We start from the raw sequence: 20,668 nt of genomic DNA, 5'->3' as shown, positions 1-20,668 counted from the left end.
AATTTGATGTGCTGCATTTAATTGCAGTGGCGCAGCTGGAGTCCCAGCAGCTAATTGAATAATCCCAAATTGGTGTCTTCTGGGAATGCCCGGCATGATCAGTGCTTTGGTTTTGCCCTAGGAATAGCCTGCAAAGGAATTTGATGGAGAATCTCTGGGGGGAATTTGAGCTAACACGGGGAATTTCAGTGTTAGCTGGCCCTGTGGCCCTTATCTAGAGAGATTCAGTACATTTTTGGACAATGACCGCTTCGTTGGGATGCCAAATGTGCCCTTGGCACTGCTGATTGATAGAATCTTCAGCAGTAAAAGCCTTCCTTGTAAGTGAACTGTATTGGGTTCCAAGTTGCTTTGTTATCCCTTGGCCACAGTGTCCAAAACACAATTATAGTTATTTTTCTGTCTACAGGCACAGTTAATCATGGAGAGCTTTTGCTGACATTGAGGTTGGTTAGAGGCCAGAGGGGAAGTGAGAGGCATGGGGAGCAATTTTAGCCTTGATTTTACTAACTGGCTTGTACATAATATTTATAGCATTCATATCCTGCTCTTTCTCCAAAGAGTGAAGGGCAGCATACATAGGGCCATCACATTTTCATTCTCAGTAGCCTTGTGAAGTGGGTTACACAGTGGGGCTAAAATACATATAATGCTAATTGCATTATTCCCAATTATATTGTGTGTTCTTTTAAAAATATAATTACGGAGAGTGATTTTAATTGGGAATGGAGTGGGAGGGCTTAACTCATTCTTGCCAGACAGCAGTCAAAATTGTCTCCTTTGCTACAGTTAGGCTTTGGGGTGGAAAAGACACTCTCATGGGACACCCCCATATTTGTAATGTGGGATGGATTTATTTTGTCACCAGTGGTTGGGGAGATTTAAAAATCTCTCCACGCACTGTCCATGCATTTCTAGTCACTCCCCATGCCTGACATGAAATGTTAGAGAACCACATTGTGATTGGAAGTAAAACAAAAAGTGGAGCATGTGGTTTGAGAAGCATAGAATCACAGTTGGAAGGGACCCTAAGGATCATCCAGTCCTACCCCCTGCAATGCAGGAATATGCAGCTGTTCCATATGGGGATCGAACCTGCAACTTTGGCATTATCAGCTCTAACCAACTGAGCTATCCAGCTTAGGCCCTGTGTGTGTAAGCTAAGGCCATCCAATATGTATTCTGAATTGGTTTGAAATCCAGGTCCTTCAGTCAGGGTTCGAAATTAGCAGGGCACCAGGCGCATTTCATTCCTAAAGATTCTCCCTTTGTGAGCGCCTCAAAAAGTCTGGGTGCCATTTTTTGCGTCTGGCTGACACTCAGGGATTACTGAAATGTATGTGCTTTGAAACTTCAAAGTGTATGTTAAGGATAGACAATATGTTAAGGAGTTTAACAATAAAGAGTAGAGTATTTTGAAAACTGAAGTATGGTACCAATGTTTTTATTGTAAACACCAAATTAAACATGTATAAACAATTTCTGTTAAAAATGTGATATTAACATTGTATCACTTATATGAATTGCAGATTGGTTCATGCTTATGAAAATAATAAAGAGTGTTTCCCACCCTCCCTCCCCCAAGTGACTAATAGACATTATGTTTTGGCGCCTGCAACCTAGCTTCTCTATACAAGTTTCTAACACTGCCTCCAATTATATACTTATATATAACGCTATCTGGTACTACACTGTATGATTGTACAATTTTGGCTCTTCTTTAGGTAGCTCAAAGTTGTTGACATGGCTCTCTTAGGCAGTTTCTTACCTGATGCCTGCATCGTTTTAACCAATGTTCTAGCACTATGACCACCAGACATCTTGTTATATTTTATGCTCTTTTTAAGAATCTGTTTTAACACTCAGTGTGTGGCTTCCCTCCCCCTTTGTTTTACAGAGATCCGAGCCCAGCTTATTGAACAACTGAAATGTCTTGATCAGCAATGTGAGCTTAGAGTCCAGCTGCTCCAGGACCTGCAGGATTTTTTCCGCAAAAAGGCTGAGATCGAGATGGATTACTCCAGGAACTTGGAGAAGCTAGCTGAACGATTTCTGGCAAAAACAAGGAGCACCAAAGACCAGCAATTCAAGTAAAGTGTTCTTTCTTGCACAAGGGAGGGGGTAAAGCAAACAAACAAATAACATGAAAACCTATCTATTTATGAATGAATGAATGTGTATAACAAAGTACATGGTGTTTTCTTCTTCCTGTCTGGTTTTTTCCTGTTTTTTCCTGTCTTCCTAAAGCTGAAGAGTAGTTTTATCCTGCTCCTCCTTCCAGATTTAGCTTGGAAGGGTGGGGCACTCAAATGTGTTGTGTCAGCGTATGTGATCTCTGCAGCATCACAGCACTTGTGCTCATCTCTTGGTTGCTTGCCCAGTGGGAAGATGCACAGTCTCCTGTGAAATCTGGTACTTTTATGTCCTCTGTTACTGCTTCCTTCCCTCCTCTTTGTGCGTTAAAGACAAGGACCCCAGAGTGGAGTATGCAAATCTAACACATAACTGGTGTTTGTGAGTATAAAGTGTGGCCATTGGAAGGCAAGGATTCTTCCTAAAGCTGTGCCACTGTAGCTTGTTGCTGATCTTTGTGAACTGTGGCTGCTGCGACTTTGTTTGAAATGCTTCAGCTTTGATGCCTGTGAGAGGTTTCACACATGCAAGCAGCACCAGCATTTCCCACCTATTTGCCATGGGTTGCTAGCAGGGGCTCCTCCCATTCTCTGTTATGATAATCACTGGTGTCAATGACAGGATGTGCAAAAGGAGAAGAGGAAATGAGCCTCTCCTGCTGCTTATATTGGCTTTGAGAATGGATATGGATTGCGAATCCTCTGAAAATGAATGGAAGGCTGTTTGACATCAATGTCAAAGGAAGGGGGCTCAGTATTGTATAGCTGCGTCCTTCAAGCCTGAAGGACAGCAGTCAGAGTGGGTCACCATCTATGTCTGACAGCCACACAGTTTGAGGGGGGAGGGGATAAAGAGAGAGAGAAGCTGCTTTTGTATCAAAGTCATAAGTGAGATCTTAGGGAGTATATGTGATCATGATTTATTCTTGCTTCCTCTGCCAGCTACATTTATTTCTGGAGCTGCATGTATGCACTTGAAGATGGTGCTTTTAAAGGGAACTGCCCCCCCCCCCCAAATTGTGAGCCAAATGGGACAGTCCTCTGCATTTTCATTGTCTCAGTAGGGCATGATCTTTTATCCCATAGCTCCATGGCTCTGGTGAGTTACATGTTTCATTTTAAAAATTGATATTTGAATAAAAACCTGGTTTCTAATACTATGTATCCCCTCAAGACTGTGTTTGTTTGCTTTGCAAACTTAAAGGTGGCCAAGATACTCTGTGCAAATGCACTAATCCTTCATTGCATTGAGCAATATCCCTGCTAATCTGCCTATTGTGCAACATTTTATGTAGGATACCAGTATTTTGGAACAGAATGGAAATGCATTGCCCATGAATTCTACCACATGGCGAAGGTGCTTCTGTAATGTCTCAGTGTTCTTATCCTAGAAACTTTGTTTTCATCTTAAAATGTTCCTAGCATATACATTTTCAGAGATGTGTATGAACATGTGATAGCATAGAATTGTTTAAAAGAACAGAAACATGGAGGCATCCAAGAGAACTCAATCTAATGGATGTTAGTGTGCTAAACTTCCCTGCTTCTAAAATATCCCTAGCACATTTTTTGATCCCAGGGTTGCAAGTTTCTCACATTTCATGAATGCCAAATTCATGATACGTTTTGTGGCAGAATATATGCAGCCAACCTCTTGTAGTTTTGCAGTTCCAAGACTCATGGGAATGCCATGCAAGAAATGCAAATGATGTGTAAATTAGACATGGCTTTCTGTTTTTTTTTTTAATATAATTTTTATTAGGGGTTTTTACAGAATAAAGTACAAAGACAATAAACAACCTTACTTTTAACAGAGTTTCATAACTTCTTTGGACTTCCTCACATCTCCCGCTACCATTTTCATCATCATAGATTTTTTTTTTCCATGCAATTTATCATCTAATTTGCAAATTTTATAACCACTTATTTAAATATAATCCTCTGCAAATTAATTTCTCTTAATCTTACTTTACATCCCATTCCGATCCGATTTTGTGGTGGCCAATTATTTATGATCAAACATCCTACTTAACTTCCACCAAATCACAATATTTTTGTAAATAAGTCTTAAATTTCCTCCAATCTTCTTCAACCCTCTCTTCTCCCAGGTCTCGAATTCTGCCAGTCATCTCAGCCAGTTGCATATAGTCCATCAGCTGCATCTGCCATTCTTCCAGAGTGGGTAGATCTTGAGTTTTCCACTTCTTGGCGATAAGTATCCTTGCTGCTGCTGTTGCGTACAAAAAGAATGTTCGATCCTTCTTTGGCACCATCTGGCCGACAATGCCCAGGAGGAAGGCCTCTGGTTTCTTAAGGAAGGTATACTTAAATACCTTTTTCAGCTCATTATATATCATTTCCCAGAAGACCTTCACCCTGGGACAAGTCCACCAGAGGTGAAAGAATGTTCCTTCATTTTCCTTACATTTCCAACATTTATTGTCTGGCACATGGCATATTTTGGCAAGTTTAACTGGGGTCATGTACCACCTATATATCATTTTCATTACATTTTCCTTCAGAGCATTACATGCCGTGAAGTTCATCCCCGTGGTCCACAACCTTTCCCAGTCCTCAAACATAATATTATGCCCAATATCCTGTGCCCACTTTATCATGGCCGACTTAACCATTTCATCTTGTGTATTCCATTTCAACAGCAAGTTATACATTCTTGAGAGTACTTTAGTCTTAGGTTCTAACAATTCTGTTTCCAACTTCGATTTCTCCACCTGGAATCCTAACTTTTTATCCTTTTTAAAAATTTCTTGAATCTGAGCGTAATGTAACCAGTCTCGCACTTTGTCTTTCATTTTTTCCAAACTCTGCAATTTCCAATTATTGCCCTCTTTCTCTATTATTTCCCAATATTTCGGCCATTTGGCCTCCATATTGGGTCTTTTTCGGGCCTTAGCCTCCAGAGGTGATAGCCATCTTGGAGTTTTATTTTCCAATAGGTCTTTGTATTTTGTCCAGACATTAAACACTGCTTTCCTGACAATATGGTTCTTAAAGGCCTTATTGATCTTAACTTTGTCATACCATAAGTATGCATGCCAACCAAATGCATTGTTAAAACCTTCTAAGTCTAACACATCGGTGTCCTCTAGAAGTAGCCAGTCTTTTAGCCAGCAGAAAGCTGCGGCTTCATAGTACAACCTTAGGTCTGGCAGGGCAAAGCCCCCTCTTTCTTTCGCATCAGTTAATATCTTAAACTTAATTCTGGGCTTTTTGCCCTGCCAGACAAATTTAGAAATATCTCTCTGCCACTTCCTGAAACACTCCGTCTTGTCCACAATTTGCAATGTTTGAAACAAAAACAACATCTTAGGCAATACATTCATCTTAATAGCAGCAATTCGGCCTAACAAAGAAAGCTTCAATTTTGACCAACTGTCCAAGTCTCTCTTAATTTCAGACCAACATTTTTCATAATTGTCCTTAAATAGACTCAGATTTTTTGCTGTTATGTTTACCCCTAGGTACTTTACTTTTTTAACCACAGTTAGTTCTGTTTCTCTCTGAAACCGTTCTGACTCTGCATCTGTCAAGTTTTTTCCCAACACCTTAGTTTTCTGTTTATTTAGTTTGAAGCCCGCTACCCGACCAAAGTCCTGAATCAATTGTAACACTCTTTTTGTGCTAGATTCTGGCTCTTGCAATGTCAAAACAAGGTCATCTGCGAAAGCTTTAAGTTTATATTGTTTCGCTCCGATCTGAATCCCTTGCACCAACCGGTCCCCTCTAATCAAGTTCAAGAGCACCTCCAGGACAGAAATAAACAGCAAGGGGGAAATCGGGCAGCCCTGTCGTGTCCCTTTTTCAATCTTAAACTCTTCTGTAACCACATTGTTGACTATCAGTTTTGCCTTTTGTTCTGAATAAATGGCGTCAATCCCATTTTCAAAACCCCGCCCCACTCCCATTTCTTTTAAATTCCCCTTCATAAATTTCCAAGAGATGTTATCGAAGGCCTTCTCCGCGTCTATAAAAATTAAAGCTGCTTTAGTGTTAATATTTGTTTGCAAAAGTTCCAAAATGTCAATAATGTTCCTTGTATTAGCAAACAAGTGTCTTCCTGGGAGAAAGCCTGCCTGGTCTTTATGAATTATCTCATTTAAAACTCTTTTGAGTCTTCCTGCCAAAACGTCAGCAAATATTTTATAATCCACATTTAAAAGGGAGATGGGACGGTAGTTCTTAAGTTGTGTCTTTTCAGTTTCTGATTTTGGTATCAATGTGATGAAAGCTTCCTTCCACGATTCAGGCGCCTTCTTTCCCTCCATAATTTCATTGCTGACCTCCATCAGTGGTTGAATCAAAAAGTCACTTAATGTCTTATAATACTTGGAGGTCAAGCCATCTGGCCCTGGAGACTTGCCCAGCTTCATATTCTGAATGGCATGTTCTATCTCTAAACGTGTTATTTTACTATTCAGGAGTGATCTATTTTCTTGTGATAGTTTTTTAAGTCCATTTTTCTCCAAAAATTTTGCAATCTCTTCCTCATTTTGTGGCCCTTGAGTGTATAATTTCTTAAAATATTTCTGGAAACATTTTCTAATTTCCACCGGGTTCTGAATATATCTTCCTTCTATTTCCAAATTTGTTACTATGTTCAACTTTTGTCTCTTCTTCAACTGCCAAGCCAGCAGTTTCCCACATTTGTTAGCCGATTCAAATGTTTTTTGTTTCATTAATTTAATCTTCCATTCTATTTCCTGATTTATCAGTTTGGAATATTGTGCCTGATGAAGTTTAATTTCTCTCAAGATCGGCTGTGACTTCGGGTTTACTCTTAGTTTCTTCTCTAACTCTTTAATTTTCCCCAAAATCTTGTCCTTTTTCTCATTTTGTAGTCTTTTCTTTATGGCGTTCTGTTGTATCAAGAACCCTCTCATCACAGCTTTGCTTGCGTCCCAGATTGTTCTTTTTTCCACAGCAGTGTTCAAATTTATCTCAAAGTAGTCCTTTATTGTTTTTTTGGCCTTCTTAATAATCTCCTGATCTCTAAACAAGTTGTCATTCATCTTCCATCTAAAGGAGCCGGTTGGTAATAATGTCATGTCCATTTTCAACGCATTATGATCGGAGCAGGTCTTTGGGCAGATTTCCACTTTCTTCACCTTAGGAGCCAGACCTCTAGAAATCCATATTTGGTCAATTCTTGTCCAAGTCAGTTGGGCTTCAGAGAAAAATGTTCCTTCTTTCCCCAAGGGGTTCTTTGTCCTCCATATATCAATCCAGTCCATGTTGTCTGTCATTTCGAAAAATGTCTTTGGTAGTCTGCCATCTTTAGTAACCTTTTGGCTTTGTGACCTATCCATATTCGTTGAAACGATCCCATTCATATCTCCCATCATGATGATGTTATCATAGTCCAGATAATCCAGCATAATCTCATGCAACTTCTTGTAGAATTCTGATTTCCCTTCATTTGGAGCGTAGATTCCTAATATCAAAATTTTCTCTCCTTGGTGCTGTATTTCAATTGCCAAAATTCTTCCATGTTCATCTTTAAATAGAAATTTTGGTGAGAGGCTCTCCTTTGCATATATCACCACTCCTCTCTTCTTAACTGAATCCGAAGATATAAATTCTTGGCCTAACCTTTTATTTACCAATATTTTTCTGTGGAGCCTAGTCACATGTGTTTCTTGTAGACAAGTGATGTCTAGTTGCTCCTTCTTTAATATGTGAAAGATTTTCTTCCTTTTTTCCGGGCTGTTACAGCCATTTATGTTCCAGCTTAAAAGTTGCAGAGACATCCTGGATAAATCTGTTTAGTTTCCTTGGGATGGTGTTTTGTTCTGTGAGTCTTCAGAGTTCTGAGGTACAGGTACCTGTGGTGGTTCAGGCCCTGAGGGTAGTTCAAGTCCTTTATGAAGGTCCTCTCCGTAGGCAGTCAAAAACTTATCCCTATCTTCCAAAGTTCTAATTTTAATCTTCTTCCCTCTAAAGGTAAAGGATAATCCTTGGGGAAAGTCCCACCTAAAGATGATTGAGTTGCTTCTCAACAGTTTTACTAAGTCTAAATATTCAGATCTGAGATCCAACAGCTGTTTAGGAATGTCCTTAAAAATCTCAATTCTTTTGTCCGAAATGTTCAGAGATCTTCCGTAGTGCAGGCCCAAAATCTTGTCCCTTTCCTCCTTTGATCTCAACGTAATCAAACAGTCTCTGGGCTTTTCTCTCTTTGTAAGTCTTCCAAGTCTGAAGGCTGACACAATTTTAAAGTCTTCCTCCTCTAGACCCCAGAACTTGGAGAATTCTTTGGTCAAAAACTCAGCTAGATTACCTTCTTCCACTTCTGGTATCGATCTTATCCTTAAGTTAGTCTCCCTGTTCCGAAGTTCCAACATAGAGAGGTAGGTCTGGTGTTCCCCAACCTGCTTGCTGAGCGGCCTTACTTCTTTTTCCAACTCTCCCACTCTTTGGCTGGTCTCTTCGGCCAGTTTCTGATTTTCACCTGCAGCCTCCTTCAGTTGTCCGATTGCTTGTGCATTCTGTGCAACTTGCCCAGATAATTTGTTTAAAGTTTCTGTATTAAGGTCAATTTTCGCAGTTTGTTGGTCAACTTTCCTGTCCAAAGATTCCAATTTCTCAAGAATTCTCTCTAATACAGAACCAGATCCTCCTGAAGCCATCTCTTCTAGTTGTAATTCCTCAGTTTCTCCCTCCCCTGCCTGTGACAGGGAGGTAGCTTTTTCCTCCGAGGGCAAAGTAGGCACAGATGATCTACGTGTTTGTGAGGCTGCAGTTAAGGTTGTCAGAGTTGTTTGTCTAGTTCTTAATCCCTTTCTTTTTGCGCCACTCATTCCAAAGTTATCTAGCAGTCAAGGTCAAGCTGAGTTGTTCCCATGAGAAAGCTACGGCCCAGATGGTAACAGTCAAACAGAGGGCCGGGAAACAGAAAGTAAAACAATGTTTTTGTTATAAATCCTCAATCCTCTAGGGGGAGCATAAAATGTCCTAAGAAGAAGAGTCCATTCCAATCATACGAAATCTGAACCAATACTTAGGGATCTTCACAAAAGTAGTTTTAGCAGAGTTGGTTTTAGGTTTGCCACAATATTTCAAGTTGTGCTTACTGGAATTCCATAATGCAAGAACGTAACCATTCTGAACTCCCTCAGACTGTCTCAAAGTTTAAGTACAATGTATCCAAATTTGCAGTCTGACAGTTCTACTGCTCACGCAGTTCTGACACCTGGGCTTCTTAAATAAAATTGTAATCCACAAAGAAGAGAATATATAAGTCCTGATCAAAGTCCAAAATTCAGTTGCTTACAGTCTTTAAAGGGATTGAAAGTAATTTCTGCGGGTGCTCAATCTGAGCTGTCAAAAGTTCTCTCTATGCCTCCACTCCTCCTGCTCTTTGCTTTAAAGGTCAATGGCTGCGGAAGACGGACTTCCTTTTCCTCGTCTCTCCGCTTTCAGCTTATTTTCAATATTTTTAGTCCCAAAATTTAATAAAGTCCTCAGTTACTCACGGGTTGTTGCATTTTAGGATCTTGTGTTGCAGGAAGAAAGGTCGGCGCTCACCGGCAACGGCAGCGCGGCTTCGCTCCGCTGAATGCGCATAGACCCACAGCGCCGCTGCCCCCTCTGCGATCCGGAGCCCCTTACGGGGTTCCCTCAACGTTTCGGGGGTTGCTCCTGGCGCCCGCCGGGTCCCGAGACCGCAGGCTTCCGCTGCCTGCGGTTTTCCAGAATGGGTCTCCGCTTCGCCGTAGCGGACGACCCTTTTCCAGCGGAGCTTCCCTCTCCCAGTTAGGAAAGGGCAGCCATTACCGTTCGCGCCGCCTCCGGAAGTCCTGACATGGCTTTCTGGCTCATTATGAGATCTAGTATTGCTTTCAGATGGATAAGATGCCCATCTCTGGAAAAGGGGAAAGGCCCTGCTTGTTGTCTGTATTGGACTACAGGGAGAAGTGAACCTTCCTAACTTCTGCTGCATAGCTCGATAATGTGCAAAGCCTGTCAAATTGTGTTGTTGGGACAGCAGCTGGGATGGCAGCTTGATGTAAAATTTGTGTTGGGATCACAATAATATCTGCTCCAGAATATTCAGCCTGTTCTCGGGAGAAAAGATCCATCTGGGTGAGCCTGCATCCTAAATTCAGTTTGTTTAATTTCCAGCCATTGAGGGATTAGAATGCTTTGTTTTTATTACTCGATTTAATTGCTGTGTTTGGGAATACGGTTTGGCTGTGATGGGAGATGCAACCTTCCTTTTTACTAGAAAGTCTTCCTCTGAAAGCCATTAACTTTTCACCCTTTGGCTTCCTTTTTATACAGCTTTGAAGTGGTTCACCTTTTGTTCTCCCCCTGACTGATACTTAATGCAAACATCCTCATTAAGACATACACTGCGCTACATCACTACCAAAGTCTGATCCCCTAAGCATAGCCAATAAAGAGAGTTGTAAGTGTCCTTCTCATATTTATAGAACTATAATTGTGTCTTGAATATTTTTTGTCTGCCATTTTCCATCAACAGCGGGAGGCTTTAAAAATGCTTTAGATCTGCACTCTGTGTGCCGTTAAAGAGAAATTTCAGTTTTGGGTAGTTGTTAGTTCTTGCATAGTCCAAATGCACAACCCCTAGGTTTTTCCAGTGATAAGTGCAAGAATAAACTTCTGTTTAATGATGGTGTCAAATTTCCCTAGTGGAAATGCTCTCTCATTAGAGACATTTTGCCTATAGCTGCTGCTTTCCTTCTGTTGGGTGTTTCAGTTGAACATTTGATATGGAAGTTGTTAAGCTAGCCAGCAGGCTTTTAATTAATGCTGCAGTGTGTGTTACTCAGAAGTGTTGGGGAACAGTTGTAGCAGATTACTTTTTTTCTTTCTGTTCATGGGTGAAATTTTGTTTGTTAAAGCAGAGTGTCTTGGTTTCCCGTAAGATTATAGCCTGAAGCATGATGAGTATCGAAAGTAGATAAAATGGTGAATATGATCCGTTGTTCTAATTTGGAGTACACAACCTTTTAAGTTACGGAAATAACCAGTTTCCTAGCACTGATTCTCACCCATCCCTACAGCAAAATTTTCACAACCCATTAAACCTGTGTTTTGGGCTAATATTCATAGGTTGTTGGGGACCAGAGTTCTGTCATGAGCAGCTTTTCCTGTTTCAGTGTTTGCATCTTATAGATGCTATTTTGGTGGTTTACCTGCTGGCACCAGCGGCTTTTAAGCTACTTGTTTTGCAGTGGTGTGATCAATTTTTCCCTAGCCAGTAGTGATTATAGGCTAATATCACTGTTTGCAGCTTTGAAAGTTCCAAGTTGTCTCTTCTTCGTCTTCTTTGGCAATCACGAGTAAGATTGTCTTCCATGAACACAGTCTTAACAATGAGTCCGTAAGTGACAGTGGAGGCCAATTCTGGATCCACACGTCTTTCCACAGTGGGGACATAGGTTTCTGGGCGGGAGTTTATCATGGTGAGGGTTTGCCAAACGTGCCTACCTCTTAGCACGTTTCTTCTTTTCATCCTGAGTTTGTGCTTCTACAAAGTTCATGGCACCTTTGGTAAAGGCTGTTCACCAATTGGAGCGCTTGCAGGTCAGTGTTCCCAAGTTACCAGTGCTTATACTACATTTTTAAAGATTTGCCTTGAGAGTGTCTTTAAACCTCTTTTGTTTTCCTCTGGTATTTCTCTTTCCATTCTTAAGTTGGGAGTAGTTGCTTTGGAAGATGATAATCAGGCATCCGAACAACATGGCCAGTCCAACGAAGTTGATGTTAAAGAATCATTGCTTCAACACTGGTGATCTTTGTTTATTCTAAGTTGTACAAAAAGTAAAGGTAGATATGTTGGCTCATAAGAAGAACTCCAAAATCTGTATTAGTGTAATGTCTTTTTGATAGGCCTACTGAAGTATCACAAAATAGCATGCAAGCTTTTGAGTGCTGCTGAACTTTTCACCAGGGTAGGAGGTAAGCAAAGCAAAGTTGGGGCAGGGATAAAAACTGCTGGTGATGATGCCACGAGTCTATAACTGGGATGAATTTTAATGCAGAATGGGGAAGGAAGTAGCAGGCATTCAGATGAAACTCCTTTATGTGCCACACAGGTATCAGGTTGCACCAAAGCCTTCAGGGGAAGGAGAAAAATAGCAAAGACTGATTCCTCAACTCTGGAATTACAAAAATCAACTGTTAATCCCACGTTTGTCCCTTTACCTTTTGGGTAAGACACAGAATTTCCATCATAGGTGGAAAACAGTAATAAAAAGAAACTAGGGAGAAAATACAATCAGCAACAACAAGTAGAGATTAATTTTTGGTCGTGTGCCTAAACGTCAATAGAAGCAAATTTGGTAACTTTACCTAACAGCTGCAGGAAATGTTCCCTCAGAGAATCATGTTTTATCTTCAGGTGATAGAAGACCCTCTTCTTCCACTTCTGCTGTTTAATGGCTAAATTTGGTATATTCCTAGCCAAATGAAAGGTAGCTGTGTTTGTTCATAAAAAACAATACCAGAATTCATCTCAGGGCAATACCTAATAGCAATACCTGCTAGTCAAGCTCTCCTTACCATACGGTGTGACAATTTTTCTCTCCTCTCTCACTTTGCTTTATTTTACTTTCTAGCCTGATGAAGAGCTTAGGAGAACGCAAAACACTTGCACACCAACACACACACACACACACACACACACACACACACGGTTGGCCAGTTTAAAGGTATTCCCCTAATATGGATTTTTGAAATGCTTGTAACTATAAGTCATGTTCCTTCTTGCTACTCAGGAATCCTCTCATCTGAAGATCAGTCTGAGACCCTTCAAATGCCTCTACTTTCCATCTCAGCTGTTTGTGTCACCTGCCATCTGTCTGTCACCCGTGGCGTTCCACAAAAGCCTCCAGTTTGAAACAAGAGAGATGGCACTTGAAGGCCTGTGCTGCAATTCTTTGTGAGAATAGCAGCATCGTTCTGTCTCTCTTGAATTTTTTTCATGTCTTCTAAAACTCTTCTTCTGTAAAGGCAGAGCAAGCAACACATGTAGGCATTGTGCAGTATAGGAACACTCACAAGGATGTTCTTCACCTGTTAATAAGCCCATTTGACAGGGGACCAAAAGGGCAATATCCCCAATTTACCTCTCTCCTTTCCTGTTTCCAATGAATGACAGGATTTAAGGCCCTTGGGATTCAGACAACATGCTGGTCCCCCACACTTCCATTTCCCCTTTCCCCACTCACTCCCCTTGAAGCACAATGGGGTTGTTTGTCTCCCTTGCCTCAGCAGGTCCTGTGCATCTAACTGCATGTAAGAAGGATGCTGCTGCAGCTTTATGTAAGCCATAAAACTAATAATGCAGGGACTATATTAGAGGACGGATTAGTAAGAAAAATTACTGCTTCATTTTCTTTTTTGCAGTTTCTGATATCTCTTACTTCTTTATCTTGAATCCTTTAATCACACATCCTGAATTCGAAATGTGGTGTAGATTAAACAGCTTTACTTATTCACAGTCTCAAATTGACTCTCAATCACAGTTGGGGTTTCTAATGCCATGTGGTTACTAAAAGGGAGCTGACTTGGATCCGTGTCTTCCAATTTCACACATGTTCAGGCCATAGTGTGGAGTGTATGTGTGAGTAAATAACACAAAGGTCACCTCCAAGTTTGTCCTACCTTGAAAGGAAGGTGGGGAACCTGTCAGCCCCTTTGTAACAGGTTTACTTTACCCAAAGTGGCTCCAGAAACATAAGTTTCTCCCAGTCCATGAGCTGCTATAGGAATGGAAGTCAGAGAAGCATTGTTTATTCTGTGTCTACCACACGGGTCCAACATGACATTAGAAGAGCTCAGGCACTTGTAGCCATTATATATAAATAAGCTACTTTTTCTGGTCATTGACGTGAAGGGAGAAGAATATTGAATTTGTCATGGTGCTGCTAAACATGCAGGAAAACAGACACCGAAGCCTCAAACTGCAGCTTTGAATCAAACACTTTGGAAGCCCCAAGAGATTTTATTCTTTAGCAGAACTATTTCAGGGTAGCAGATGGTTTGAAATCTGGCTCCAAGTCCCAAACTCTCTGCAATGGATGCAGAACAATGGATTTACCTGCAGGGGAAGCTTCTGATGCCACTGTTTTCTCTTATTGCTGAAGCAGGAGCTATGTGGCATGGAAGGAGCCAATGCTAACAATGCTCTTATTGGCAAGTCTATTACACCCTCCTGCCTGTAGTTGAGTGTAGTTGAGTCAGGAGCTTGCATGTGCTAAAGGGAGAGTTCAGCATAGATTTCAGGGATGAGGCCCACTTCTGGCTTTCCGCGCAGCTGCATCCTAAATAATAATAATAATAATAATAATTTGTAATGAACTACCTATATGAAGGTTAGAGAACTGAATGTCCTACAGTGAAGCAACTTTTTCCTGACATTTGTAACTCTGATCTGTTCTATCATTTATTACCTGCGCTATAGCTATACATTGTCTTGCAAAATTACACCTATGGCCTGCTCAACCTCCAAAATGCTTAATTACATTTGTTTTCAAGGAGGAGCATGGTGTCACCAGTATACTGATGATATGCAGCTCTATCTGTGCATTCCATCTGAATCAGGAGAGACTGTGGAGGTGTTGGACTGGTGCCTGGAAGCAGTGATGGGCCGGATTGGGGCCAAGAAAGTGAAACCGAACCCTGAAAAGATGGAGGTGCTCGTGGGTAGTCAGCTCTCATATCAGGGAATTAGGTAGATGATGTTTTGGGAGTGGCTGCACTCCCCCTGAAGGAAAATGTTCATAGCCTGGGATGACTCATTGATGTCATATCTGTCCAAGTGGCCTCTGTGGCTAGGAGTACCGTATTTTTTGCTCCAAAACACTCACTTTTTTCCTCCTAGAAAGTAAGGGGAAATGTCTGTGCATGTTATGGAGCGAATGCCTACGGATGGCGGGGGGATCTGCTGCAGTCGTGAGCAGAGGATCCATGGTTCCCCTTCCTTCCCTCCTCGTTGTTACAAAGCATGGATCTACATGGATCCTCAGGATTTTTGCATTGGGCTACCCCAAGCTCACCGTCAGATCACATGTCTGTGGCCACAGCATGAACCACAAAAATCATACATCCACTGTTTCGTTTAGAATTTTTTTCCTTGTTTTCCTCCTCTAAAAACTATGTGCGTGTTATGGTCGGGTGCGTGTTATAGAGTGAAAAATACGGTAATTATGCCCAGCTCAGGCTGGTCCACTAGCTATAGCCATTCTTGGACTGGGAAAGTCTGGCTTCAGGGGTCCTCCTGTCCGGAATCTGCAGCTGGTACAGGTTGGTGAATGGTTTAGCCCAGGGGTAGGCAACCTAAGGCCCGGGGGCCAAATGCAGCCCAATCGCCTTCTCAATCTGGCCCGTGGATGGTCCGGGAATCGACGTGTTTTTACATGAGTAGAATGTGTCCTTTTATTTAAAATGCATCTCTGGGTTATTTGTGGAGCATAGGAATTCGTTCATCCCCCCCCCCCCAAAAAAATATAGTCCGGCCCCCAGCAAGGTCTGAGGGACAGTGGACCGGCCCCTTGCTGAAAAAGGTTGCTGACCCCTGGTTTAGCCCAATGGGACCACAGGTCACCAGTCCTGAAAGCACTGTGTGTGGCTCCTAGTGAGCTACCATGCCCAACTCAAGCTGTTAACATTTGCCCTAAATGGCTTGGCACCCAAATATCCAAAAGAGCACCTCCACCAGTATCAACCATCTCAGTTCTTACAGTCTACAGGGGAGATCCTGTTGGGGGTGCTGTCTCTGGAGGCTGCCTGGTTGGCACTGACTCATAACAGAACCTTCTTGATATGACTTTCCCATTTGTGGAACATTTTTCCTGGTGAGGTGTGTCTGTCTCCCTCAGTGTTAATGTTTAGGTGGAATTTTAAAGCATTCCTGTTCACCGAGGCACATGGTGGTTGAAAGACATTGTTTCTGGCAACTTTGAAATTAGTAGTTGTGAGGATGTTTTCCCCCCCTTTAATTATTTTTGTAGTTTGTTGTTTGCTATCCTGGTATTCTTTGGGTGGCGGTGATGATACTGTCAGCAGCTCTGCGTGGCCTGGGTGAGAGACTTTTCTAAGTCGTCTTGCCCGGGTTCCTTTAACTAGACCTGCCAGAGACCTTGAAACAGTCTATATACAAAGCATGTTCTCTGCCATATCTTACCAAGCAGCTAAACAAAAGTAACACTGCGGCCTATTTTAAGACAGGATGATAAAATGGCTTTAGAAAATGAGGATAATCTTCGGAAGTGAGATGCTAAGCAGTAATTGTCAACTTCCAACTATCAGAGCAGCCAGGACATCCCAGCATGAAGTTCAGGCGACTTTTTGGCTGCCTGTGTGCCGAAGAGGATGCAGAACAAGCCTGGCAGCCTTCAGGCTGAGCACTTGTAAACAACAGATGTTCACAACTAGAATATTGGGTGGTGATTGTGGTGGGTTTTTTTTAAAGGACTTGAGGTGTGGGGGAAATGAGCCTAGAGATCACCACTGCTTGAAAATCTTAAAAGTATATAATTAGAATAAAGAGTGCATTATGACTTTAAGTGGTTTGAAAGAAATAAGCCTTGTAACAGTGCTAAACCTTGAAAATTCTATTATCACTTGGGCATTTTCCTAAGTGATCTAAGAATACCTTGTACTATGGAGTGTGTGGATTGTTAAATTTCAGCATGCCATTAATGATGAAATGGATTTATTGAATATTTTAATACAAAAAGGATGCATATATTTAATATAAAAAGAATATGTGCCATTAATGAAAACATTGATTAATCACAGCAAGAAAAAGAAGGATATTGATGTTTTTATTAAGATTTTGTTGTAGTTTTATTGTTGCATGTTACATTTTGTTTGATATCCTCTATCTTGTGTCTGGGTATGTTCAGTGGCAGGGTGGATTATAAACAATCACAAGAAAAAGGTAAATAATGTCTATTTACCTTTTTATTGTGATTCTTTATAACTAGTTTTAATTAGAAATATCTTTTTGATATTCTATTTCCTAAGTACTTTCATCTTGTAACAGATGTTAAGATCTGGGAATTAAATCTAAAAGCTGTTGTATTTTAGTACTTAAATCTCATTGCAAGCTACTGAGGGCTAAACTCCTAAATATCAGTCATTAGATTTGAAAAATTAATATCAACCTCTAAAGTGCCGTCTTTTATCTTGTGTGTGTTTGTATTTTAAATATGGTAAACGGCCGTGTTAAACTATTCAGAACTTTTACTTTCCTCCCCATGATCCTAGGTGTGTATTTGGCATATGCGTTTTTGAGAGACCTGCTTTACTCCCTAGCCTTTGTTTGAATTACTCAACAGCGACTCAGTGGGCCTGTTTTGTAAATCAAAACACTAGGAATGCCAGTTGATTTTGCCTTATTGAATTGGTCCTGCAAATGTTCAGATACATCCCATTTCAACATAAATTTTGAAAGCCTTCAGAGGATGAGGAAAGTTCTGATTGGAAAGTTCACCAGGGTGCTTAAGAGTGTAATCCTATACCTGGGAAGAATCCTCACTGAATTAAATGGGACTTTCTTCTAAGTGTACTATACAAGTATAGAATTGTACTGTAAATGGTTGAAATTCTACTTCTTAACATCAAACCTGTAAATTGGGTCTGTAAACTAGTTTAACAGGCAGCCGTGCTGATCCAAAATAGCTTATCAGGTAGTGCAAACCCTGTCCTACTTGCTGCCTGAGGTATAATGTTTTAACCTCTGACCCTCTTGCCACAGGCAGAGAATCCCCAATATTGCTGAATACATAACTTAAGAGTCAATGTCAAAGGCTTGCATTACATCTGGGATTATTAAAAATTTTCATAGCTCCATCTATTTGCAGCTTTTATGCAGTTGTTCAGTGGAAAGTGAACAGGAACCTTTTTGTTTCAACCCTGACCTGAGTTTTTTTTAATAATGAAAGCTCGATGTAAGCCACTGACTGTGAAATGATTCAGTTAGTAACAAGTCATCGAAATACTTTGTGTCACAACAACATGCTTATATCTTGACGGTTGTAGGCACTTTTACCTACCATGGTGAACTTACCACTGTTAACAGCAGCTTAGATCTGGGCTAGGTAATGTGTCTCAACATAAGCATAGCAACTGTCACAAAAAACCAGAAATGGTTGTGCCAAAATTATTGCCTCTCATTTTGACATACTTAGAATCATAGAACTGGAGAGTTGGAAAGGGTCCACAGGGGTCATCTAGTCCAGCCCCCTGTAATGCAGGAATCTTTTGTGCAGTGTGGGACTCAAACCCATGACCCTGACATTAAGAGTCCCGTGCTCTACCAACTGAGCCGAAAGCAGAAGCCCGAACTTCTCTCTCTTCCCCTCGGCTTTGCTTCCTGGTTTAGCACCATTGTTTGGGAAGCAGGCATTAAATAAGAAAAAAATGGGTCTTCTTACCAAACTTCACGAGTCTATGCTGATTTTTTAATATCTTTTTTTGGAGAGGGGAAGTATTTGTATTTGAGCACAAGCAACCTGGTATAGTTGAACCAGCTCCAGTCTTTGGGGAAATATCATCCTTTAATCCTTTTCACACTGAGGCATTGGAGCAATAATATCCAACCAGAAGTAATGAATTGGAGTCGATGTTTGATCTACATGAAGGGATCCCTTTTGAGCACTGCACGTTTGAAGCCTTCTCCTTGGGTGGTCATAAATCTAAATCAGAGCATTCACCACTTTCACAGCAAAAGTCAGCCTGCATGGTACAGTAGCTGCATTTAGTGGTGCTTAAATTCCTTTGTAGTTTTAGTTAGAAATGCTATTAGCTTCCCTTCCATGAAATTCCCTCAGAGGCTATCACCCTCCAGTTATAAGTGACAGTTCTTGTGTATGCATGGCTATCATTGAGTGAGTTTTTAATTTTTATGAAAGCAAAACCCTTCTTTTTAACCTCCACCTCTGCTCTTCTCTTTCCCAGAATATCCTGTCTGTCTTGTCTGTCTTTTTCAGATTGCGATCTCTTTACTGTAGGGTTAGTCCTTATCTCTGCAAATGCTTCTCAATGCTGAGCTGCCTGTGTTAAATAAAAATTATGTAAATAGTCTGTTTATTTTGTAAAATCTCTTTGAGATAAAGGGTGCAAAAACAAGAAAGGCGGCCTTATTGTTCCTGGATTAAATAGGGGTCGAGGGGAGCCCTCATGGTTATAATGCTATATCTAAAGTGGGTTCCCAAGACATGTGTCCCGACTGCGTGAGGCTGAGATTTGGGCGTGGACTGACTGAGGTGACAGTCCCAGACAGAAATTAGAATGGTGCTTTGCTTAATCATATTCCCCCCTCCTGCCCTATGGCCTTTCATGTGTAACCTCATGCGGTATGTCAACATGCAAACTGGCGCCACCAGACACCAGTGGTTCTACTTGCCATATTTCTGTGGGCCCTTGGTATTTCTGCTATGCACCACTTTGGAATAGCTTTGTGAATTGTGGCGCAGTAGTTTGGACAGCTGAGAATTGTCTCTCTTAACTCTTTAATGTCCATATATTTTCCTTTGGTTTAAAGGAGATTTTCATGCTGTGCTCTTCTTGCATTCTCTCTCTCTCTTTTTGGCGGGGTGGGTGGGGAGAACCATGTCATCTAAGCCATATCAGTTGGCATGGGGCTTAGGTAGGCAACTCTAAAGAACTGGAGAATGCTGCTTTCAGTCCTCCTGTTCTGGTGGCGGGCACTTTCTAGGTGTTGCCTGTGGTGTGCCTTGGTTTGGCTCATAACATATTAATTCTTGACAGTTTTGGGAATTCAGTTGCAGGACATGAGAAGCGAGCAAGTCTTCATAGTTCACATATGGAAGTGGACCCTTAGTATGGCAGTCCAGCTGGACTGGGTGTAAGGAGGAACTCCAGCTTTGTGGCAACTGCTGAGAAGAAACAAAAGGAGAACTAGTTGTTTTTACCACCGCCACCGCCCTCCCAAAAAAGGGGGGAAGCATTTTGATGAAAAGAGACCTTTGACCTCCATAAAAAGGTTGTCTTGGAGCAATTCTCTCTCTAAACATGTTTGCTTGGCACAACCATTGTTAGCTTTTTGGTACTAGGTTATGTCAATTAGGTATGTTGTTGTTGTTGTTGTTGTTGTTGTTGTTGTTGTTGTTGTTGTTGTTATTAGACCAAGTCTTTAAGACCTTTACTGTAACTGCCCTTGTTTGCTTTTTACTTGCTTTTAATATTATGTTAATGCTTTTTAAATAATTAAAACAAAACAACCCCAAACTAAAGTGGTAAGCTGCCCTGAGGACTTCATATTGTACAAAGGTGGGGTAGATCTTTAAACAAACTGTGGTGTGTCCTTAGTTTCTTCTAGTAAGCTCTCCTTCCCTCCCTCTCCTTTTTAATAAAAATGTGTTACTGTGCCAGCTTTCCATGATGACAAGTTGCTGCTCAGGAGGCTGGCCGTGAATAAACTCCTCTACCTGTTTTTCCAACGTCACACTGTTCTTTGGCTCAGAGGCATGAAGGCCAGGTTTGAGGAAATGTTTTGCTAGCTTTATTTATGGGCAAAA

At 41.2% G+C, this 20,668-nt stretch overlaps 1 protein-coding gene across 7 annotated transcripts in view; it reads left to right on the top strand.

The window, feature by feature from the left end:
- Nucleotides 1-20,668, top strand: part of SRGAP2 (SLIT-ROBO Rho GTPase activating protein 2) — a 201,514-nt gene that overhangs the window by 58,294 nt on the left and 122,552 nt on the right. For all 7 annotated transcript variants that reach the window (XM_083745469.1, XM_083745468.1, XM_083745467.1 and 4 more), the window contains exon 3: nucleotides 1,898-2,090. In XM_083745469.1, coding sequence (XP_083601595.1) covers nucleotides 1,898-2,090 — 193 coding nt within the window. The remainder of the gene's footprint in view (nucleotides 1-1,897; nucleotides 2,091-20,668) is intronic.

Source organism: Podarcis gaigeae (genome assembly GCF_964106915.1).
Source record: "Podarcis gaigeae genome assembly, chromosome: 6".
NCBI classification, from domain to species: Eukaryota; Metazoa; Chordata; class Lepidosauria; order Squamata; family Lacertidae; genus Podarcis; species Podarcis gaigeae.
This window is presented reverse-complemented; position numbering and strand designations above follow the sequence as displayed.